General features: G+C 42.7%; 1 protein-coding gene and 1 long non-coding RNA gene across 4 annotated transcripts in view; one reads left to right on the top strand and one right to left on the bottom strand.

The window, feature by feature from the left end:
• Positions 1-5030, bottom strand: part of ACADM (acyl-CoA dehydrogenase medium chain) — a 31576-nt gene extending 26546 nt beyond the window's left edge. Inside the window, exon 1 of one of the 2 annotated variants that reach the window (XM_055339211.1) lies at positions 4846-5030. In XM_055339211.1, the coding sequence (XP_055195186.1) occupies positions 4846-4875 (30 nt within the window). In that variant the 5' untranslated portion in view covers positions 4876-5030. Of the gene's footprint in view, positions 1-3924; positions 4240-4845 lie in introns of those variants that run through there. The other variant, XM_055339210.1, reaches the window with a different exon arrangement.
• A 494-nt stretch (positions 5031-5524) lies between these two features.
• Positions 5525-21563, top strand: LOC129519060 (uncharacterized). 2 transcript variants are annotated; one of them, XR_008666342.1, is made up of 3 exons: positions 5525-6322; positions 10999-11128; positions 20711-21563. It is a non-coding gene; the product is annotated as an uncharacterized LOC129519060 (long non-coding RNA). The 2 variants fall into 2 exon arrangements; XR_008666341.1 differs by lacking the exon at positions 10999-11128 and adding an exon at positions 6409-6512.
• Positions 21564-22940: the final 1377 nt, after the last annotated feature.

Below are 22940 nucleotides of genomic sequence, written 5' to 3'. Positions count from 1 at the left end.
AACATCAAATAAGAGAATACTGGCAATTACAAGTAAGTACAGCAACTTGTTTGGCTATACTCAACAGCATAGTTTTTAAAGCCATTACTTAAATGCCTTCAACCGTAATTTGATTTCTGTATTAAATAAGCCAAGTACCAGATGTGTGAACACTTAATACAAAGAAAAAAACTTTTTAAAGCAATGAAAATAACCGTAGTATTTGTACTACCTGAGTGTCTACAAGACAAACAATAGTCAGGGATTGAGAAGCAAAAACAGGATGCTATAGTGCTGCATTCAAGAGTCCCCTAGTCTGTCAACTTTGATACCCTGTCCCTGTGAGCCTCACAGGTATGCCTCTGGGAATCTTCCCCGTGGAGGATTCCATTTTCTAAGATACTTCACTTTATTTAACAAGTTAGCCTAAAACTATGTTCTATATCTCCAGCTGTTGTCCACAAGCATTCCTAGAATATTCTAAAACAGTAATCAGCACACTAAGGCAGCCATCAGTTTTTGTTTGTTTTTTGCTTGTTTGTTTGCAGCCATCAGTTTAATAAATACAATTTTACTGGTACACCATATTGTCAACTGCTGCTTTTCCAGTTGCCAGAAACCAGATAGTCCACAAAGCTGAAATTATTTACTCTCCCTTTACAAAAATATTTGTGAACCCTCTTCTAAATAAATTACAGACGTGGGCAGCCCAGGTGGCTCAGCGGTTTAACACCGCCTTCAGTCGAGGGCGTGATCCTAGAGATCTGGAATCGAGTCCCATGTCAGGTTCCCTGTGTGGAGCCTGCTTCTCCCTCTGCCTGTGTCTCTGCCTCTCTGTGTCTCTCATGAATAAATAAATAAAATCTTAAAAAAATAAATAAATTACTGACACGCTTTTATTAATATCTGCAATATACTCTTATTTCTTCAAAAAGATATATAATGTTCCTTTGCAATCCATTTTTATACTCATGATAATTTAATGTACACAAAAGTAACCATTTGCATTCTTTCTCTACGATTTTATTTATTTATGCACAGAGAGAGAGAGAGGCAGAGACACAGGCTCCATGCTGGGAACCTGATGTGGGACTCGACTGGACCCTGGGTCTCCAGGATCATACCCCAGGCCGAAGGCGGTGTTAAGGCTGCCCACCTTTTGCATTTATTGATGTTAATGGAAACCATACTGGACCTCCTTCATGAGTTATGTTTGAGGACACCAGAATCAGTTTACATTTCAAAGGATTTGATGAACTATCCCTATGCAATTCTAATATTCCAAAGAAAAGAGAAACTGAACAATATACTAAAAGATCAAGAATTGAACTTGCTTACGTTTTTTGAAAATTGTAAAAAGAAACTGTCCATTTTGTAGATGACAACCTCAGCTTATAAAGAGAATCACCTACATTTACTTTTTTCTTTAAGATTTTATTTATTTATTTGACAGAGAGAGAGAGAGAGGGAGAGAGAGAGCACACGCACACAAGGAGGGGGATGGGGAGAGGGAGAAGCAGGCTCTCGGCTCAGCAGGGAGCCTGATGTAGGGCTCAATCCCAGGACTGTGACCTGAGCTGAAAGGCAGACGCTTAGCTGACTGAGCCACCCAGGCGGCTCCTGAACCACCTACACTTAAAGTCCCGGTACGGATTGTCAAATATCTTTTTTTTTTTTTTAATTTTATTGATTTATTCATGAGAGACACAGAGAGAGAGGCAGAGACATAGACAAAGGGAGAAGCAGGCTCCATGCTGGGAGCCCGATGTTGGACTCAATCCCGGGACTCTGGGATCACGCCCTGAGCCAAAAGCAGATATTCAACCAATGAGCCACCCAGGCAACCCTGTCAAATATTTTAAATAACTCTTTCTAAATAACACTTTATACAATCTTGAAAAAAATAACCACAGAGTACAAAAATTCATATCTTCTTTGCAATTTTCATTAAATTAGTCTGGAAATAAAACATGGTTTCTCTAGCCCTTATTGTTCAGTCATCATAGACCAAACATACTTGTTCAGGGTCACATTCTACATGCCAATTCACTTAATCTTCAAGTCAAGCCTAGGATTAAGGCACTATTTTTATCCTTACTTTGCATACGAAGAAACTGAGGCTCCGAAAGTTCAAGTGAAACTGGCCAAGGTCACTCTGCTATTAGGTAGTGGAACCAGGATTCTAATTGTAACATTAACTGTAGAGAATCTATACCATTAACACCTTGCTTTACTGCTCTTTCAGTTTAGGTCTCCTAATCGGTTACTACATCCAATAAAGAAAAACATCCCACAAAAACCCGACCAAAAAAAACTTGCTCTTCTCGTGGTTTAGACACCACTGCACAAAATCAGACCTCATAAAACAGGTAAAACAGTCTGCTGTGACTTTAAATAGGGAATTATTAGTGGACTTAAAATAATCTGTAAAAAGTTTACATATTACTCTTCAGGAAAATGTCACATAAAACAAAATACGTAAGTAGCTACAGCCAGGAAACAATCCCCACCAATCTGCTAACGATATATGATGTTAGCCATTTCGAGAGGTGGCCCGATGCACACAGAATACAGAATTAGTAGATTATTTAGACTTAGAATGGCTTGAGTCTAGACTCCCCCAAGTGTTTTTGAGACCTTGGGCCAATTACCAACTTGCTGTAGCTTCTCTTCAAATCTAGAAAGTGAAGCTCTTTTTTTTTTTTTTTTTGGCTGGATGATTTGTTGAAAGGATTTATTTTTTTTTATTTTTTTTAAATTTTTATTTATGATAGTCACATAGAATGAGAGAGAGAGAGGCAGAGACACAGGCAGAGGGAGAAGCAGGCTCCATGCACCGGGAGCCCGACGTGGGATTCGATCCCGGGGCCTCCAGGATCGCGCCCTGGGCCGAAAGCAGGCGCCAAAACGCTGCGCCACCCAGGGGTCCCCTGTTGAGAGGATTTAAAACAAGAAAACGTCTTGGACGCATCATGCCAAATAAATGCTGACTTATCACTCTGGGCTCTCTACCCAGAACCACCAGATTCCAAATCTCCAAGACAAAGGATGCGGGAGAGCTTGGCTCTGGTCTCACAGAGTCAAAGAAGGAAATCTGGACAAAGGGAAGTGAGTAAAGCGACGGAAGTTTATTAAGCAAAGGTGCAGAGAAGGCTCTCAGGAGTGAGAGGAGTCCGGACAGGGTCGCCACTGAGGACTTGGCGGGGTTGGTCTTTTATTAAAAGCCAACCGGGGAGCCTCAATCCTTTAAACGTCTCTATCGATATCACCATAGAGTAAGGACTAGTGCTAATATCTTCAAAGGCTTCCTTCCTTTTCAGGTAATTCTTTTTTTTTTTTTTGGATTAATTTTTTTTATTTATTTTTTTATTTATTTATGATAGTCACAGAGAGAGAGAGAGGGAGGCAGAGACACAGGCAGAGGGAGAAGCAGGCCCCATGCACCGGGAGCCCGACATGGGATTCGATCCGGGTCTCCAGGATCGTGCCCTGGGCCAAAGGCAGGCGCCAAACCGCTGCGCCACCCAGGGATCCCTCAGGTAATTCTTTATTGGTCACAAGCCGCTGTTATAACTAGGCCTCACCTGTGGCACCCGGGACTGGATGGTCTGGTTTACTCACCTCTGGTCTGGCAAGCCGCTTTTGTCCCTAACTCAACAGCATCTTCCATCAAACCTCAAGTCTGCAATCACAGTACGACTATAATGAAACACTTTTGTGTATTTCTTAGGAATATAAGAACCTGGGCAGCTTGGGGGGGGGGGGGCACGCTCAGCGGTTTAGCGCCTGCCTTTGCCCCAGGGCGTGACCCTGGAGACCCGGGATCGAATCCCACGTGGGGCTCCCTGCGTGGAGCCTGCTTCTCTCCCTGTCCCTCTCCCTCTGTGTCTCATGAATAAATAAATAATAATCTTTAAAAGGGAAAAAAAGAAGGAATATAAGAACCTTAAATGTTATGGGAGTGTCAAAGAAGAGAGACAGGGGTGTAAGTTTTCTATATTTTCCCTTGGAGAGATTGAGAAATTCGTCTTTTTCTGGCTGAGAAATCAGCCTCTTTTTTCTTTTTCTTCTTTGGTTGTCAGAGTCAATCATCATCTAAAAAAAAAAAAATCTTCCTTTTTGATCGGCGTTCAATCCGTAACCGTCATCTCTTAAATCCCCGGTCCATTAGCTCGCACAGCCATCACGAATTCCGGGCAACCAGAATCTCCATAGACCCTAAAATCCCTACTCTTTCTGGCCAAGAACGTGCGTTCCTCACTCCCAGATGACACCCAGATGACACCAGGCTGGCGTCTTAAGGTACCAGTAAGGCCTAAGATAAAGGGCCGCCAAGGGGCAGAGACGGCGTCGAACCGGCTTCCGGCAAAGTTCTGCGGCGGCTTCTTCCTTCTTCCACACCGCGGCGGGCTCGGGCAGCCCCGGCCGCCGCCGCCGCGGCACGGTCGTCCCCTGACTCCGCAGGCCCCGGGGGCCTCGCTCGGCGGCGCGACCACCGCGGCCGCCGGCCCCGACTTCTCGGGCTGGAGGCACAGGCCCAGCGGGCGCCGCTCACAAGCTGACGCCGGGAGGGCAGGCCCCGCGGCCCGAGGCCAAGGCCGGGTCACGGTCGGGGAAAGGTCGCGGCGAGCCCGGGGCGGCCGGACGGCGAGGCCCGGGCGGGGGCGCGGGGGCCGCGGGGGCCGCGGGGGCCGCACGGGGGGGCGCGGGACAGCGACGCCCGGGCCCCGCCGCCGCCTCGGGCCCCCGCTCCGGCCGCCGCCACCCAGCGCTGCGCCGGCGTCGCCCCGCGCCCCCCGCCCCGCCCCGCCCCCCGCCCCGCCCCGCCCCCGCCCCGAGCGCCGCGGCCCCCGTGTCCGCGCTCACCCCGCAGCTGCGCCTGAGCACCGCGGCCATGGCCGCCCCGCGCCGCTCCTCCGCGCTCCGCCGCCGCGCTCGGCCTCCCCGCCGCCGCCAGCCGGGGTCCTCCCGCGCCCAGGGCCCGGAGCCGCCAGGCCCCGCCCCCGACACGGCCTGGCCCCGCCCCCGACACGGCCTGGCCCCGCCCCCCGGGGGTGGGCGCGGGATGGAGGGGGGAAGGGAGGGGAGCGTGTGCCACCGCCGCGGGAGGGCGCTTCAGCCGCGGCCGCGAGACCCCCGGAGGGAGGGGAGGGGAGGGGAGGGGAGGGGAGGGGAGGGAGGGGGAGCGCGTTCCACGCCGGCGGGACGGCGCTTCGGCCGCGGGTCCACGACCTCAGGCGGGTGCGGAGGGACAGGCAAGGGAGGGGGAGGGAGGGGTGGGGGAGGGGAGGGAGGAGGGGCGTGTTCCACGGAAACGGGAGGGGACGACAGAGGATGGAGGGAGAAGGGAGGGAGGAGAGGGACGGGAGGAAGGGAGAGGGGAAGGAGGGGAGGGAAGAAGAGGGGAGGGAGGGAGGGAGGACAGGGGAGGGGAAGACGCGAGAGGGGAGGGGAGGGAGGGGGAGGGAGGGGAGGGGAAAAGACGAGAGACGAGAGGGGAGGGAGGGAGGAGAGGGAGGGAGGGGAGGGAGGGGAGGAGGGGAGGAGGGGCGTGTTCGCGGAAACGGGAGGGCGCCCCCGCCGCGCGCCCCCGGGCGGGGAGGGCGGTGGAGCGCCCCCGGCGGGTCCGCGGAAGCCGGCGGTTCCCGCGCGCTCCGCGTCCGGGGAGGCTGCCGCCGGGGAGCGGGGCGGGGGCGGCGGGGCGAGGGCGCTGGGCGGCGGGGCGAGGGCGCTGGGCGGCCGCCCGCCCCTTGCCCGGGAAGCGCGCCCGCCGGGCCGGGTGACGCCGACCTTCCGTGACCTTGCCCGGCGCTCCCGGGCCCCTCCGCCGCCGCCGTCCCGCGGAGCTGCCCCGCCCGCCCTCGGCCTGCCCTCGGCCTGCCCTCGGCCTGCCCGGGTCGGGCCGCTGCTGCGGGGCCTTAGGCGCGGCGCGGGGTCGCGGCTTCCCGCCGAGGCAGCCGCCCGCCTCCCGTAGTGCGCGGGACTTGGCTTTTCAACCGCCACCGACCGGGTTTGGGGTGGATCCCTCACCGCTACGTCTTGTTAACTTGCTAAACAATCTTTTTTTTTTTTTTTTTTTCCTGCAAATGCCCTGCAGGCCAACCGTAATCCCATTGCGACCTGGTTTTTTTGATCCCTGTGCCTTGCTCCGCCAGGCCTGCGAGTTGCACCGCGTTTGCTGAGGCCAGGCACGAGGCCAGGCACGAGGAAGAAGCGTAGTTTAGGGCCAAATTCCAAGTTACAGGCACCGGGGAAACTCGGAAAAGGGAGAACTCGGTTTGTCCAGGAATCCCCCAAGAAAGCCTTCAAAGACCTGGGCAAAGCAGAGGACTGTTAAAGAAGGGTAGGATGGGATGGGGGGTGGGGGGGGAGATGGGTATAATAGGACTAATGCACCTCTGAGTTCTATTATTCTGAACATTTTTCAAGATGATGAAGGTGCACAAAAGGATGCAAAATCACCCTTGTGCTCATCACCTGGATTTAAAAACTGTTACTGTCCACGCGCATGTGGAATTTAGGAAGCAAAACAGGTGAACACGGGGAAAAATAGTTGTTACTTTTGTCATGATTGTTTTATTTATGTGAGTGTTTGGTGTCATTTTGTTTTTGTCAGAATCCTAAATTGAAACATTAAGATACTTCACTTATAAATAGACTTTAGGGCGGCCCCGGTGGCTCAGCGGATTAGCGCCTCCTTCGGCCCAGGGCCTGACCCAGGAGACCCCGGATCGAGTCCCACGTGGGGCTCCCTGCATGAAGTCTCTCTGTCTCTCTGGATAAATGAATAAATTAAAAAATAGTAATCCTTACACTCCCCCACAATAACGGATTTTTTTAAAGAAACAAAGCCAATTATCCTGAAGAATACCTATTTCTGAGTTGTCTGATTGTATTCATTTTTCCTCCTAAACCTTGTAGCTTCTATAAACAGCAAATTCCTGGAGGCTTCGGTAGCTTGCATCAAACATTTCACAAGAATGTTTTTTAGGTCCACTGTGTGATGTCAGGTTTATCTCACTGTTAGTAACAATAAGTTTGATCATTCGATTTTTTAGAAGAGATTTCTTTATTCATGAGACACACAGAGAGAGAAGCAGGCTCCCTACAGGGAGCCTGATGTGGGACTCAATCCTGGAACTTGATCCCGGGAATCCATCCTGGGGCTCAATCCTGGGACTTCCAGGATCATGCCCTGAGCCAAAGGCAGAGCTTAACCACTGAGCCACCCAGGTACCCCCTGGTCATTTGATTAACGCGCTGACAGTTCTGTTGTAAAGGCATGTTGTTCTCTTTGCAATTAAGTAATCTATATATTTCTATTCGATTATCCTGCCAAACAGTGTTTCTAAATATTGCTCACATGGTGGACATGGAAACAGCTCTCAGGAAACACTTTTTAAATTGGACACTGTTCACAAAACTTCGACTATATTTTTAGGTGAAATGATTCAAATAGCTTGCCAATGTTACTTCATCCCTTGCCATCGCTTCCTAACTAATGGGAATATGACTTTAACCTGGTGGTTAAGTGGTTCTTAACCTGGGACCCTTGAATGAGCTTTAGGCAAAAGAATCCTTTGGAGTTAAGTGGAAAATCTGATATGTATGCATACATTTCTGAGGAGAAAATGTTCACAGAGGAGAGTAAGAGTATGTGAGATGCTGATAGTGTAGTCGATGTGATGGAGAGAGTTGTTGGAGGTTTTCTTCACATTGTTTTTGTTTCCCAATGAAATCAGAAAAAAGGTTATCAGTAGAGAGTGAGGAAATGTTGGAAATTTGAAAAGTGGAAAGAATGAAAAATTATAATAGTACGGACACTCTTTCGTCAGACTTTCCGGATCCAAGGTCAAGAGTCAGACACTCAAAAGAAGTGAGCCATCCAGGCACCCTAGAAAAGGAATTTATAATAATAATACGTCTGCCAGCCCTTTGGGAGTCCTTTAAGGCTTTGTCAACCTTGACATTGAAAAACCAGTTTCCCTTCCCATGACCCTTGTTTTCAGAGCAAAGATCACACTTAAAAATTGCTGATCCCACTTTAAACACTAGATGTAGCTATTTGGCTTAGATCCCAGGAACTAATATTTTATGGTGAGTTTTTTTCTCCTAAAGACCTCTTTTACACGTGAAAGATTAATCTGTATGTTCCTGGGTTTTGTTTTTGTTTTTTTGACCTGCCGGCTCAGAAATTTAAAATGATCAGTTTTTGCCAAATAAGAACAGAATGTAAATTCAGATTCTCATTTGGACCACAATAGGTAAAGGAGCTAAGATTCACCAAAAGGTAAAACCAGTCTTTACTTCCTAGCGTATATTCCTCAAGCCAGAAAATAAAAACATGTAAAGGGACAGGGTAGGATTTCTTGGGTCCTCGGAACTGATAGAAGGATGAAGAGAATGCTTGTAAGACCAGATTAGGTGCACAGTGCTTAGTGAATGTTACCTTCCCAGGGAAACCAAGGAGTGGAGCACAGTCCAGAGCTAGAGGGAGAGGACTATCATTGACAGATTTCTTTTCTTTTTTTTTTTTTTTTTTTTTTTTTTTAGGATTTCATTTATTTATTTGACAGAGAGGCAGAGAACCGCGGGAATGACAGGCAGAAGGAGGGGAGAAGCTGCCTCGAGGAGCAGGGAGCCTGATGCAGGGCTCATTCCAGGACCCTGGGATTATGACCTGAGCCACCCAGGTGTCCCTATCCTTGGCAGATTTAAAAAAGAAGCTGAATATGCCTCAGCCTGAGCAGCAATCCTAATGGAATTCTTACTTAGGCCAGAAGTCAGAGCAGCATGGTCACAAAAGGAGATCACATGTAAGGGGACTATCAGCAAGGGCTACTTGTACATACCTGGTTTGTGAGCTAATTTCAGCAGGAAATTAGTCTACTAGAGATGTCAAGTACTGGCTTCCGTCCTAACCATCCCTTTTTTTGGAAGTCTGCCCTGCCTGCTGTTTGTGTTTGCAAAACAGTTGTGTTCTGCTTTGAACGTGTGGACCTTCCTGCCTCTTGACCACAGTTGTTTGGACCAAAAGATGGGCAGTCTGATGTTAAGGGAAGTCAGTTCGTGAGCTGATCAGTTTATCAATGGCCTGGTACAAAAAGATGAATTTAGCTAGTCGGGTTGCCTGTCTGGGGAATTTGGATCAAACAGAGAAAGAGGTATTTGCTGGTAGTGGGCCAATGGGCAATCCACTAATTAGACAGCTCATTATGTTCATGTGCAAGTTAAAAGTTCTAGAAGAACACAAACCCTGAGTGTTGGAAACCAATGGGTAGAGGAAAATGGAATTCCCATGAAAGGGAAGCAAATAAAAATATCATGTCTTCAGGGCACCTTAGTGGTACAAAGTGTCCAACTCTTGGTTTTGGCTCAGGTCTGATCTCAGGGTCATGAGACAGAGCCCAAGTTGAGCCCTGTGTTGGACTCAGCTCAGAGTCCATTTGAGTTTCTCCCTTTCCCTCTGCCCTTATCTTTGTGTGAGTGCACACACATTCTCTCTCAAAAAAATCTTAAAAAAAATAAAAAGATCAGATAGCCAACCTCAGACGTTCAGATAGACATTATTAGACTAGTTCTTTCCAGCACCTGCCTTCCAGTGCAGTTGTCATTAGGTCCTATGGTACTTAGGTGCCTTGTCCAGGTTCCATAAAATCCAGTGTATTTGTATAGGAAAATTCCTTAAAATTGGCTAAGCAGGTCTTATACTTCCTTATAACCAGAAAAACCAGAAACCATTTCTCTTTTTCCAGAGAGCTATGCTAATCAAGCTAAATTGTACTTATCTATATTCTTGTTATATAAACTCCTTTGTTGCTATATTTTGGGGCTCTTATTTAGCAGCTTTATTAAGGTATAATTGATGTACAATTAATTCACATTTAAATTGTACAAGTTGATGAGTTGATGACATATTTATACATCTATGAAACCATCACCACAGTCAAGATAGCAAACATTTTCATCACTCCAAAGTTTCCTTATGCCCCTTTGTAATCCATCTTCCTCTTTATTCCTGTTCCCAGGCAACCACTGATCTGTTTTCTGATACTGTATATCAGTTTATATTATTTTACAGAATTTCATATAAATGGAATCATATATTATGTACTCTTTTCTGGCCAGCTTTCATTTACCACAGATTTGAGATTCTTTTTTTTTAAATGATTTACTTTTTTTAAAAAATATTTTATTTATTTACTCATAAGAGACAGAGAGAGAGAGAGGCAGAGACACAGGCAGAGGGAGAAGCAGGCTCCTTGAGGGGAGCCTGATGTGGGACTTGATCCCAGGACCCCGGGATCACACCCTGAGCCACCCAGGCATCCCCACAACTTTGGGATTCATTCATATTTAGAGTATCGCTAGTTTGGTTTTGTTTTTGTTTTTTGCTGAGTAGTATTTCTTTGGATATAGCACAGTTTATTGATAGACATTTAGGTTGTTTCCAATCTGGTACTGTCATAAATAAAACCATTGTAAATATGTGTCTGCAAAACCAGACACTAATGTAGAAAATAAGCGGTTGAATCAACAAAATCAAAAGCTGATTCTTGAAAAAAAAAAACAGTAAAATAGATGTGCCTTTAGCAAGACTGATGTTTTTTTTTAAAAATCATTTATTTATTTATTATTTATGATAGTCACACACAGAGAGAGAGAGAGAGAGAGGCAGAGACACAGAAAGAGGGAGAAGCAGGCTCCATGCACCGGGAGCCCGACGTGGGATTCGATCCCGGGTCTCCAGGATCGCGCCCTGGGCCAAAGGCAGGCGCCAAACCGCTGCGCCACCCAGGGATCCCTAGACTGATAAATGTTTAAACCATTTTAGAAATTATAGGCGATAATTATGGATTTAGGAAGATTAAAAAATTATTTTTAGTAGAGATTTTAAAATATCACAAGAAAATGCTTATAATGAGTTTTATGCCTCCTTTCTGGGCTCCTGCTTGCCATGGTGGCAACCTCGATATGCAGAATGATGGCCATGAGCTTATGTACTTGTACCTCCCCCAGCAACCGTATCATCAGCTCAGAGGACCACCCATCCAGCCAGATGAGCATGGCTGAAGTTGACAAGGTGACAGGCAAGTTCAATGGCCAGTTTCAAGCCTCCACTATCTAGGAGGGGCCATTCCCAGGACGGGTGAGTCATATGTCTCCATTCTCTGACTGGTCGGGGCCAAGGCATTGTTTCAAGAACTTTTGACTGGAGAGGATCACGGATGTGAGATAGTTGTCACAAATCAATAGTAACCCCACCCCCCAAAGAGTTTTATGCCAATGAATTTAGAAACAGACAAAACATACCTTTCTAGAACTATGCAGATATCAAGAAGAAAAAAATTATACCAAGAGGAAAGAAAGAAAAACCTGGAATAGAACATTATCCACCCTCTGAACTATCCTACCTCCAGATGGTTTGTAATAATTCTTTGCTATGTAAATATTTTGAATCTGTAATTCAGCATATGGTTCCCATAAATTTAGCTTTTCTAAATATGATATATTTTTCAAAAATTTTTTTTATTAGGGACACCTGGGTGGCTCAGGGGTTGAGCATCTGCCTTCAGCCCAGGTGTGATCCTGGAGACCCGGGATCGAGTCCTGCATCAGGCTCCCTGCAGGGAGCCTGCTTCTCCCTCCACCTGTGTCTCTGCCTCTCTCTGTGTGTCTCTCATGAATAAATAAATAAAATCTTAAAAAGTATTTTTTTTTATTAAAATAGATCTTAGAGTCTCAGCATTTACTTTTATCTAATATTTTACCTAATCTAAGGAGTGAGGATCCAAAGTGATAGCAGCAGCCTCCTGGAGAACGAATTAGGGCAAGGCCAGCTGGATTTGGGTGGACTATTGCCTTTAGTTTGGAATATGCGGCTTACAGAGTCCACAGCTGAGCCGGGTTGTTATGGAAGGTTGATATTTGTCAAAGAGATTACCTGTCAAGGGGATTATCAGTGAGTGAATTATATGTCGCTGACAGGACAATTATAAAAGGATAGCCAGAGTCTTCAACTGAGAATCAGTTTTACTTCCCAGAGAGCTGTGTATATTTGGTTATAGAGATGAAGAGTCATTGACTGTAACCAGGGAGGTCTCATGCATTCAAAAACTCTTAAGAGTAAGGTTATAAGTACCTGAGTCACTGGTATGTCAAAATCATACTGCAAACAAACCTTATCAAGATCAAAGGATTAACAAAGGCAAGTTTAGGTGAAGGCAAAGTACTAAGAACAAGGAAGATAGTGGAACCGGCACGATGGCCAGTTGTTTTGACAAAGTCTAAATTGACTTATTTTCAAAATAAGAAAGATTCATCTGATTTTAAGTACTTACTAATTATTTAAAAATCTCACAAATAAAGGTAAGTATAAGGAAGAAAATAAGCAATGGTTAAAGTTAATATTTGGTGTGTGGCTTTTAGGTTTTTCTCTGTGCATAGAACACATATATACTCCTAATCTTTTCTTTTACAAAGTTGGATTTTATTACGTATATAATTTTGTACCTGCATTTTAGAAATGTAATGGGAGAGGCAAGATGGTGGAAGAGTAGGGGTCTTTGTTTCACCTGGTCGCCTTAATTTAGCTGGAAAACTATCAAATCATCCTGAACACCTAGAAATTCAACCTAAGGTGTAAGGAACGCACAGCTGGGACGCTGCAAATAGAAAAGTGACCACTTTTTGCAAGGTAGAAGTGCAGAGAAGAGAAACGGAGGGGGTATATCAGAAGTTAAATGAGTGGGGGAGGGAGCCTTGGTAATACAGTCCTGGGGATCAAAATGAGGACTTTTTAGAAATCTGCTGCTGTGAACGACTTCCCTGCCTGAAAGGTGCTCAGGGGTGAAGCAGGTCAGAGTCACAGATGGGGCAGTGGGTGGGGAGGGGTCAGTATTCCCAGAGGCACAGAAGGACAGAGGTGCCTCAGTTGGCACAGTTCCCAAGCTTGGGGCGAGGAAACAGGTTTAGATCAGTGAGCTCAGGAAGACATTCAGCTTGTTCTTTTTTTTTTTTTTTAAGATTTATTTATTCACGAGAGACAGAGACGCAGGCAGAGGGAGAAGCAAGCTCCCCACACAGAGCCCGATGTGGGACTCGATCCAGGATCCCGGACCACCACCAACGCTCCCTCCCGCCGCCCCGCCCCTAGCCAGAGGCAGACCCAGGCATGCCAGGTTCAGCTTGTTGCCATAAAGCTTGAAACTTGGCCAGATTGGGTAACTGCTCTCTGTGTTGGGTCCCTGCAAAGGACTGGATTGCAGCAACCCTCTGCCTTCCTCTGGGAGAGGCAGAGGGGGTGTTCATTAGGCCTGGTGAACACTCTCCAAGCCAGGGTCCTGTAATGGACAGAAGTGGGGTGACCCTCTGCTTCCTCCAGGAAGGGCAGAGAGGGGGTGCACACGAGCAGGCAAAGGCTCTCCCTGCTGGAGGCCTACAAATGGCACAAATCAGTGTCTCTGCTTGCGCCTGGGGAGGATCTGAGTGGCCTGGCCCCATAGGAGTCTGTGAGCTTGGGTGCTCACCAAGATCTCTCGGCTCCAGGCCTGCAGATCCAGGCACGGTCATGTTTTTTTTTCCTTTCACCCTCAAAAGAAGTGCTGAAAGCTTTCAGGGAACAAAAACCTCATGCAGCAAACAGCTTATACTGAGCCTGGCCCCCTGGCCAGAGGTGGTGCAACTCCACCCAGGCACAGACCCATGGGAATTAGCACAGCAGGCCCCTCCCCAAGAGGACCAGCTGGGCGAACAGGAGAACAGCAAGTTTAATGACCAAACAGGACTGGAAAACTCCAGGACTAGAGGAAAATAGTATATAGAAGTTGAGGGTTTTTTCTTATGATTCATTTATTTTTCAATTTAAAATTTTTAAAATTTTTCCTGTCTCAGGTAGTTTATTTTATCAACTTTTTGTCTTTAAGCCTTTTCTTTTTTAACTTTCATATTTTACAATTACATGTTATAGATATATTCTTCATTTTTGGCTTCCTTTCACTGTATTCAATTTTATTTTTGCATATATATGTATATATTTTTGCATATATATGTATATATGCAAAAATATATACATATATTTAATATTTGCTTTCTTTATAGTTTTGGAATTTAGTATCTTCTAACACAGAGATCAAAATACACTCAGGACCAAGTGGATAACCCTGTTTTGCACACTCTGTGAGATTATATTCTCTCTCTCCTCCCCCTTCCCCAACTTTTTTTGTTTCTCTTTTTTAAAATTTCTTTTTCTTTTTCTTTGTCTTTTTTCTTTTATTTATTAGTTCCTGATCTCTTTGGAATAGTCTAGTGTATATTTTGCTTGGGTCGTGGTTGATATTTTTGACTGCTTGTTCGTACAACCATTCTGCACTGGCCAAAATGACTAGAAAGAGGAATTGACAACAAAAGAATGAACTGAGGTTAATACTCTCTGCTACAAATCTAATAGATATGGATTTAAGTAAAATGTCAGAGATGGAGTTAGGATTACAATTATAAAGTTACTAGTTGGGATTGAAAAAAGAATAAAAGACTCTAGAGATTCTCCTGGTGCAGAAATGAGATCTAATCAGGCCGAAGCTAAAAATATTCTGAGATACAGTCTAAACTGGATACTCTAACAGCTAGTGTAAATGAGGCAGAAGAGATAATAAGTGACATAGGAGGGGTGCCTGGGTGGGTCAGTGGTTGAGCATCTGCCTTCAGCTCAGGGTGTGATCCTGGCATCTGGGATCGAGTCTCACATCAGGTTCCCCACAGGGAGCCTGCTTCTCCATGTACCTATGTCTCTGCCTCTCTCTGTGTGTGTCTCATGAATAAATACGTAAAATCTTAAAAAAAAAAAAGTGACATAGGAGACAAGTTGATGGAAAGGAAGGAAGCTAAGTAAAAGAGAGAAAAACAACTAAAAGCCCCTAAGGAGAAGCTCTGAGAAATAACTGATAGTTTGAGAAAAAAGAAAAATAACATCCAAATTATTGGAATTCCTGAGGGTGTAGAGAGAGAGAGGACCAGAAGATATATTTGAACAAATCATAGCCAAGAACTTCACTAATCTGGGGAAGGAAACAGGCATTCATATCCAAGAAGTAGAGAGGACCCCTCCCAAAATCAATAAAAGTAGATCAACACCCTGACATATAATAGTGAAGCTTGCAAATTTCAGAGATAAAGAAGGAGAAAATCCTGAAAGCAGCTCAAGACAAGAGATTCCTAACATACAGAGAAAGAAATAATCAGATTAACAGCAGACCTATTCACAGAGACCTGGCAGGCCAGAAAGGGCTTGGATGATATTTACAGGGAACTAAATGGGAAAAATATGCAGCCAAGAATACTTTATCCAGCAAGGCTATTGTTCAGAATAGGAGAGATCAAAAGCTTCCAGGATAGGCAGAAACAAAGAATATGTGACCACCAAGCCAGCCCTACAGAAAATATTAAGGGTCACCCTGTAAGTGGAGAGGGAACCCAGAAAAACAGGCAATCTGCAGAAACAGGGACTGCACAAGTAATACCATGGCATTAAATTCATATCTTTCAATAGTTACTCTGAACATGAGTGGGCTAAATGCTCTAGTCAAGAGAAATAGGGTATCAGATTGGATAAAAAAGCAAGACCCATCCATAAGCAATCTACAAAAGACTCATTTTAGATCTAAAGTACCCTTCAGACTGAAAATGAGGGGGTGGAGAACAATTTACCATGCAAATGGTCCTCAAAAGAAAGCAGGGGTAGCAATCCTCATATCAGATAAATTAGATTTTAAACCAAAGACTGTAGTAAGAGATGAAGAGGGACACTATATCATACTTAAAGTGTCTATCCAACAAGAAGACCTAACAATTATGAATATTTATGCCCCTAATGTGGGAGCAGCCAATTATATCAACCAATTAATAACCAAAGTAAAGAAACACATAGATAATAATACCTTAATAGTAGGAGATTTCAACACTCCACTCTCAGCAAAGGACAGATCATCTAAGCAAAAGTTCAACAAAGAAACAATGTTCTTGAATGACACACTGAACTAGATGAACTTCACAGATATACAGAACATTCCATCGTATTGCAGTGGCATACACGTTCTTCTCAAGTACACATGGAGCTTTCTCCAGAATAAACCACACACTGGGTCGCAAATCAGAGCTCAACTGATACCAAAAGATTGGTATTCCCTGCACATTTTTGGGCCACAATGTTTGCTTTGAAATTTGAACTCAAGAGGAAATTTGGAAGGAACTCAGATGTTTGGAGGTTAAAGAGCATCCCACTAAGGAATGAATGGGGTCTACCAGGAAATGAGAGAAGAATTAAAAAGATTTATGCAAACTAATGAAAATAAAGGCACAACTGTTTAAAACCTTTGGGATACAGCAAAGGTGGTCTGGAGATGGAAGTACATTTCAATACAAGCCTGTCTCAAAAAATTTAGAAAAATCTCAAATCCAAAAGCTAACGTTACACCTAAAAGAGATTGAGAAAGAACAGCAAATAAAGCCTAAACTGAGCAGGAGAAGAGAAATAATAAAGATTAGAACAGAACTCAATGAAATAGAGGAGAAGAATAGTAGAACAGATTAACAAAACTAGGAGCTGATTTTTTTGAAAGAATTAATGAGATAGATAAACCCCTAGCCAGACTTATTAAAAAGAAAAAAGACTCGGACACCTGGGTGGCTCAGCAGTTAAGCATCTGTCTTTGGCTCAGGGCATGATCCTGGAGTCCTGAGGTTGAGTCCCACATGGGGCTCTGTGCATGAAGCCTGCTTCTCCTTCTGCCTATGTCTCTGCCCCCTCCCTCTCTCTCTGTGTCTCTCATGAATAAATAAATAAAATCTTTAAGAAAAAGAAAAAAAGACTCCATAAAATCATGAATGAAAAAGGAGAGATCATGACAAACACCAAGGAAATACAAATGGTTTTAAGAACATATTATGAGCAATATATACCAACAAATTAGGCAATCTGGAGGAAATGGATGCATTCCTGGAAACTTATAAACTACCAAAACTGAAGCATGAAGAAATAAACCTGAACAGACCAATAACCAGCAAGGAAATTGAAGCAGTCATCAAAAACCTCCCAGGAAACGAATCCAGGGCCAGAATTCCCAGGAGAATTCTATCAAACATTTAAAAAAGAAATAATACCTATTCTACTGAAGCTGTTTCAAAAGAGAAATGGAAGGGGAACTTCCAAACTCCATTCTATGAGGCCAGCATTACCTTGATCCCCAAAAAGACAAAGACCCCATCAAAAATAATTACAAACCAATATCCCTGACAAAAATGGATGTCAAAATACTCACCGATGGGATCCAACACTACATTAAAGGATTATTCACTACCACTAAGTGTAATTTATTCCTGGGCTGTAAGAGTGGTTCAACATTTGCAAATCAATCAGTGTGATAGATCAGATTAAGAAAAGAAAAGAACCATATGATCCTCTCAATTGATTCAGAAAAGGCATTTGATAAAATATAGCACCCTTTCTTGGTTAAAACTCTCAAAGTGTAGGGATAGAGGGAACATACCTCAATATCATAAAAGCCATCTATGAAAAGTTCACAGTGAATATCATTCTCAATGGGGGAAAAACTGAGAGCTTTGCCCTCAAGATCAAGAACACAACAGGGATGCCCACTCTCAGCACTGTTGTTCATCATAGTGCTAGAAGTCATAGCCTCAGCAATTAGATAACAAAAAGAAATAAAAGGCTTTCAAATTGGCAAAGAAGTCAAACTCACTCTTTGCATATGACATGACACTGTATATGGAGAACCCAAAAGATTCCACCCCCAAATTTTTAGAAGTCCTACAGCAATTCAGCATCGTGGTAAGATACAAAATCAATGCACAGAAATCAGTGGCATTTCTATACACTGATAATGAAACTGAAGAAAGAGAAAATAAGGAATCAATCCCATTTAACTTGCACCAAAAACCATAAGATACCTAGGAATAAACCTAATGAAAGAGGTGAAGGATCTATACTCTAAAAACTACAGAACACTGATGAGTGAAATTGAGAAAGACACAAAGAGATGGAAAAACATTCCATGCTCATGGATTGGAAGAATAAATATTGTGAAAACATCTGTGCTACCCAGAACAATCTACACATTCAATGCAATCACTATCAAAATACCATGGACTTTTTTCACAGAGTTGGAGCAAACAATCCTCTAAGATTTGTATGAAAATAGAAAAGACCCTGAATAGCCAGAGGAATGTTGAAAAAGAAAACCAAAGCTGGGGGCATCACAATGCCTGACTTCAAGCTATATTACAAAGCTATGATCATCAAGACAGCGTGGTACTGGCACAAAAACAGCACATAGATCAGTGGAACAGAGCAGAGAACCCAGAAATGGACCCTCAACTTTATGGTCAACTAATCTTTGACAAAGCAGGAAAGACTATCCATTGGAAACAGGACAGTCTCTTCAATAAATGGTGCTGGGAAAATTGGACAGCCACATGCAGAAGAATGAAACTGGACCAATCTATTACACCAGACACAAAGATAAACTCAAAATGATTGAAAGATCTAAATGTGAGACAAGAATCCATCAAAATCCTAGAGGAGAACATAGGCAACAACCTTTTTGACCTCAGCCACAGCAACTTCTTGCAAGACATGTCTCTAAAGGCAAGAGAAACAAAAGCGAAGATGAACTATAGGGACTTCATCAAGATAAAAAGCTTCTGCACAGAGAAAGAAACAACCAACAAAACTAAAAAGACAACCTACAGAATGGGAGAAGATACTTGCAAATGATGTATCAGATAAAGGGCTAGTGTCCAAAATCTATAAAGGACATATCAAACTCAATACCCCAAACTCAAAAAATCCAGTCATGAAATGGGCAGAAGACATGAACAGAAGACCTACATATGGCAAACAGGCACATAAAAAAATGCTCCGTATCACTTGTCACCTGGGAAATACAAATAAAAACCACAATGAGATACTACTTTACACTGTTGAGAATAGCTAAAATTAACAAGATAGGAAACAACAAATATTGGCAGGGATGTGGAGAAAAGGGAACCCTTTTATACCTTTGGTGGGAACGCAAACTGGCGTAGCCACTCTGGAAAACAGTATGGAGGTTCCTCAAGAAGTTAAAAATAGAGCCACCCTATGACACAGCAATTGCTCCACTGGGTATTTACCCCAAAGATACCGATGTAGTGTAATGATGGGACACCTGCACCCCAAGGTCCATAGCAGCAATGTCCAATAGCCAAACTGTGGGAGGAGCACGATTTCTTTTGACAGATGAATGGATAAAGAAGATGTGCTATATGTATACAGTGGACTATTACTTAGCATCAGAGAGGATGAATACCTACCATTTACATCAACGTGGATAGAACTCAAAGATATTATGCTAAGTGAAATAAGTCAGTTGGAGAAAGGCAATTATCATATGGTTTCACTAGTGTGGAATATGAGAAATAGAGCAAGGGACCATAGGAGAAGGAGGGGAAACTGAACGGGGAAAAATCAGAAAGACAAACCATGAAAGATTTAACTCTGGGAAACAAACTGAGGGTTGCAGAAGGAGAGGTGGCTGGGGGATGGGGTGGCTGAGTGATGGGCATTAAGGAAGGCACCTGATGTGATGAGCACTGGGTATTATATGTTAGCAAATTTAATGAAAAAAATTTTAATACAAAAAAGTAATAGATCATGAATATTTTTATATGAATATATAATTGTTATCATTTATAGTGTTTCCATCACTTATATGCTACATATAACTTTTTTAAAAAGTAATTTATTTATTTGAGAGAAAGAGTGAGTAAGAGAGAGCAAGCAAGCAAGAGTCCTAGCAGGAGGAATGAGCAGAGGGAGAGGGAGAAGCTGACTTCTCACTGAGCAGGAAGCTTGATATGGGGCTTGATCCCAGGACCCTGGGATCATGATTTGAGCTGAAGGCAGATACTTAGCTGACTCTGCCACTCAGGCGCCCCTGTTAAATATAACTTAATTTTCTAATTCCATATTGTTGTACATGTAGATTAATGTTTTCACTCATATAAGCACAGGCATAATAGCGATTTTAAACTGGCATCACTGTGCACTTGTCCAATTACTTCCTTAGTGTGTATTCCTGAGTCATGTACTTCCTCAGTAAAGAGAATAATAAACATTTTAAAGAGTTTTGATATAATTTCTTTTTTTAAAGATTTTATTTATTTATTCATGAGAGGCACAGAGAGAGAGAGAGGCAGAGACACAGGCAGAGGGAGAATAGGCTCCCTGTGGGGAGCCCGATGGGGGACTTGATCCCAGGCCCCTGGGATCACACCCTGAGCCAAAGGCAGATGCTCAACTGCTGAGCCACCCAGGCGTCCCTAATTTCTTATATATATAATGTTTGGTCAGTTTACATTCCCACTAGCCTTGTCAAAACCAAGAAAAATATTATTGAGAGTAATAATAGCAAACATCTATTAAATAATTACCAAGTGCCAACCACATGTCAAATAATTTGTTACTAACTTTAATCAATAGCAATTTCTTCCCAGCCTTGCTTATTTTTAGTCTTTGACAAATTAATAGATGAAAATTTGTAGCTAATTCTAGTTTGCATGTTTTGATTAATGATTATATTGGATATCTATATGTATTAATTATTCTGTCTAACCTTTTGATATTTTTCCATTAGAGTAATATCTTTCTTTTGATATTTCTGTTCTTTTTTCCCAGGCATATATTTGGAAACCCTTTACGTGGCCTACTCTTCAGTTTTCAGAAAAGTGGCAAGACAATAGGACTTTCATGATAAAATCAAGGAAGATTATCAAGTTAAAACAGAAGGGACCTCTTATTAGTTTGTCATTAGCTATGTTTATTTTTTAAATTTTTTATTAGCTATGTTTGAAAAAGTTCCATTATTATACACGTTATTTTCTGTATGTACATATTAAAAATGTGATCAGTTTTCTGTTACCATATAATGTGAAAAAAACCGAGCAGATTCTCACCAGAATTTGAAAGTATGTCTGGAATAGTCAGGCTGAACTTATAGAATTGGTAGCAAACATAAAATTTATTTAAGGTATCTCGGGAACACCATAAAGATATAAGCTGAGTCATCCTCCAGAAAAGCTGTAGCTGAGATATAATAAGAAGCTTATGTAATTGCCAATTGAGAAACATTCCACCTGTACTAGATGCTGTGGACAGCAACTAGAAGTTCAGAAGAAAAGGAAAACAAGGTATTTTATCAATCCAGTAGAAGAGAAAAAGAAAAAGAGAAAAGGTTGGTAAATGGGACATGAGAATAATATGACAGAAATGAGATAAATATTTCACTAATCACAAAATCACCTTCTAGAAGATTTCAGATTTGTTACTTGCAAGAGACATATATAAGACAAAGCCATACAAAAGAATAAAAATAAAGAAACGAGAAATACTTGAACATATTTAGCAATAGAGCCCACATTTATAAAGGGCAAAAATAATAGATATATTATAAAACTGGCAAATCTGTAATCTCACTAGGAAATTTTAACGTGCCACCATGAGAAATTTTTAAAAGATTTATTTATTTTATGGAGAAAACACATTCAAAAGTGAGTGGGGGAGGAGGGAGAGGGGGAGGGAGAGAGAATCTCCAGTAGACTGTCTGCTGAGCATGTCTCCTGATATGGTACTCTATCTCATGACCCTGAGATCATGACCTGAGCTGAAACCAAGAATTGGCTGCTTAAGTCAGCCCTGAGTGACCCAGGTGCCCCTTCACCATTAGAAATTAGTAGCTAAATCAGAAAATCATGAATAAAATAGATTAACAACAAAATTAACAAGTATGATCATATATATCATTGTGTACAACAAATTATATTCTCTTAAATAGGTATGCTTCTAGCAAGACTGAGGAAGAGAAAGTGCATAAACAGTGTTAGAAATAACAAAAGGGATAACTACAGATTTAGTTGGTTTTGAAAAATTAGAGAATGCATGAGAAATTTTATAAGGTTAGAAACAAATAAAACAGAAATCTGTAAACCACCAAAATTGTATTGAGAAGAAAGTAAACCTGAATAAACTATTCCCCATCCACCCAACCACATTGCTTTGAGACACCAGCTCCAGATATAGGTACATATTTCAAGACACAGCGAATTCCTATCATGTACAAACTATTTCAAAGAATAGAAAAAGAAACCTACTCAACTCATTTTTATTAAAGTAATATTACCTCAATACTAAAACTAGATGAGTAATATAGGAAAAGGGTATCACTATTATGAATGGAAAATTAAATTCAGTAGCATATAAAAAATATGTCATGATGAAGTAGTCTCTGAATACAAAGATGATTCAAAATCCAAAACTCCATTGTTAAAAGATACTACGTAATTAAAGGCAGAAGAACCAATAATATGCATTTCAATAGATACAGAAAAATCATAATTTAATGTCCATTCATATTAAAAAACTCTTTTTAAAAAAGATTTTATTTATTTCTTCATGAGAGACACACACAGAGAGGCAGAGAAATAGAGGTAGGCTCCCTGCATGGAGCCCAGTGTGGGACTCGTTCCACGGACCGGGATCATGCCCTGAGCTGAAGGCTGACGCTCAACCGCTGAGCCACCCAGGTGTCCCATCATGTTAAAAACTCTTAGCAGACTAAGAAAAGAAGCAAACTTGCTAAAATTTGTTGAAGAGAACTAAAAACCAATATCAAATACCAAATGATGCTGAAATATTAGAAACATTTCCATTAAGGTAGAAACAAGATAAAGTTACCTACTGTTAATTCCATTATTCAGTACTAGAGATCTGAGACTATGTAATGTAATAAGAAAAATAATAAGAAATTTAGGAATTGGAAAGAAAAACTAACACTGTTCATTTGCAGATGATGCCATTGCTTACAAAGGAATAATATTAAACAGTCATTGTTCATTTACTGCATGCCAAG

The sequence above is a fragment of the Nyctereutes procyonoides genome, unplaced genomic scaffold (assembly GCF_905146905.1).
Source record: "Nyctereutes procyonoides isolate TBG_1078 unplaced genomic scaffold, NYPRO_anot_genome, whole genome shotgun sequence".
Lineage (NCBI taxonomy): Eukaryota > Metazoa > Chordata > Mammalia > Carnivora > Canidae > Nyctereutes > Nyctereutes procyonoides.
Note: the sequence above shows the minus strand (reverse complement) of the source record. Positions and strands in the feature narration are given on the sequence as shown.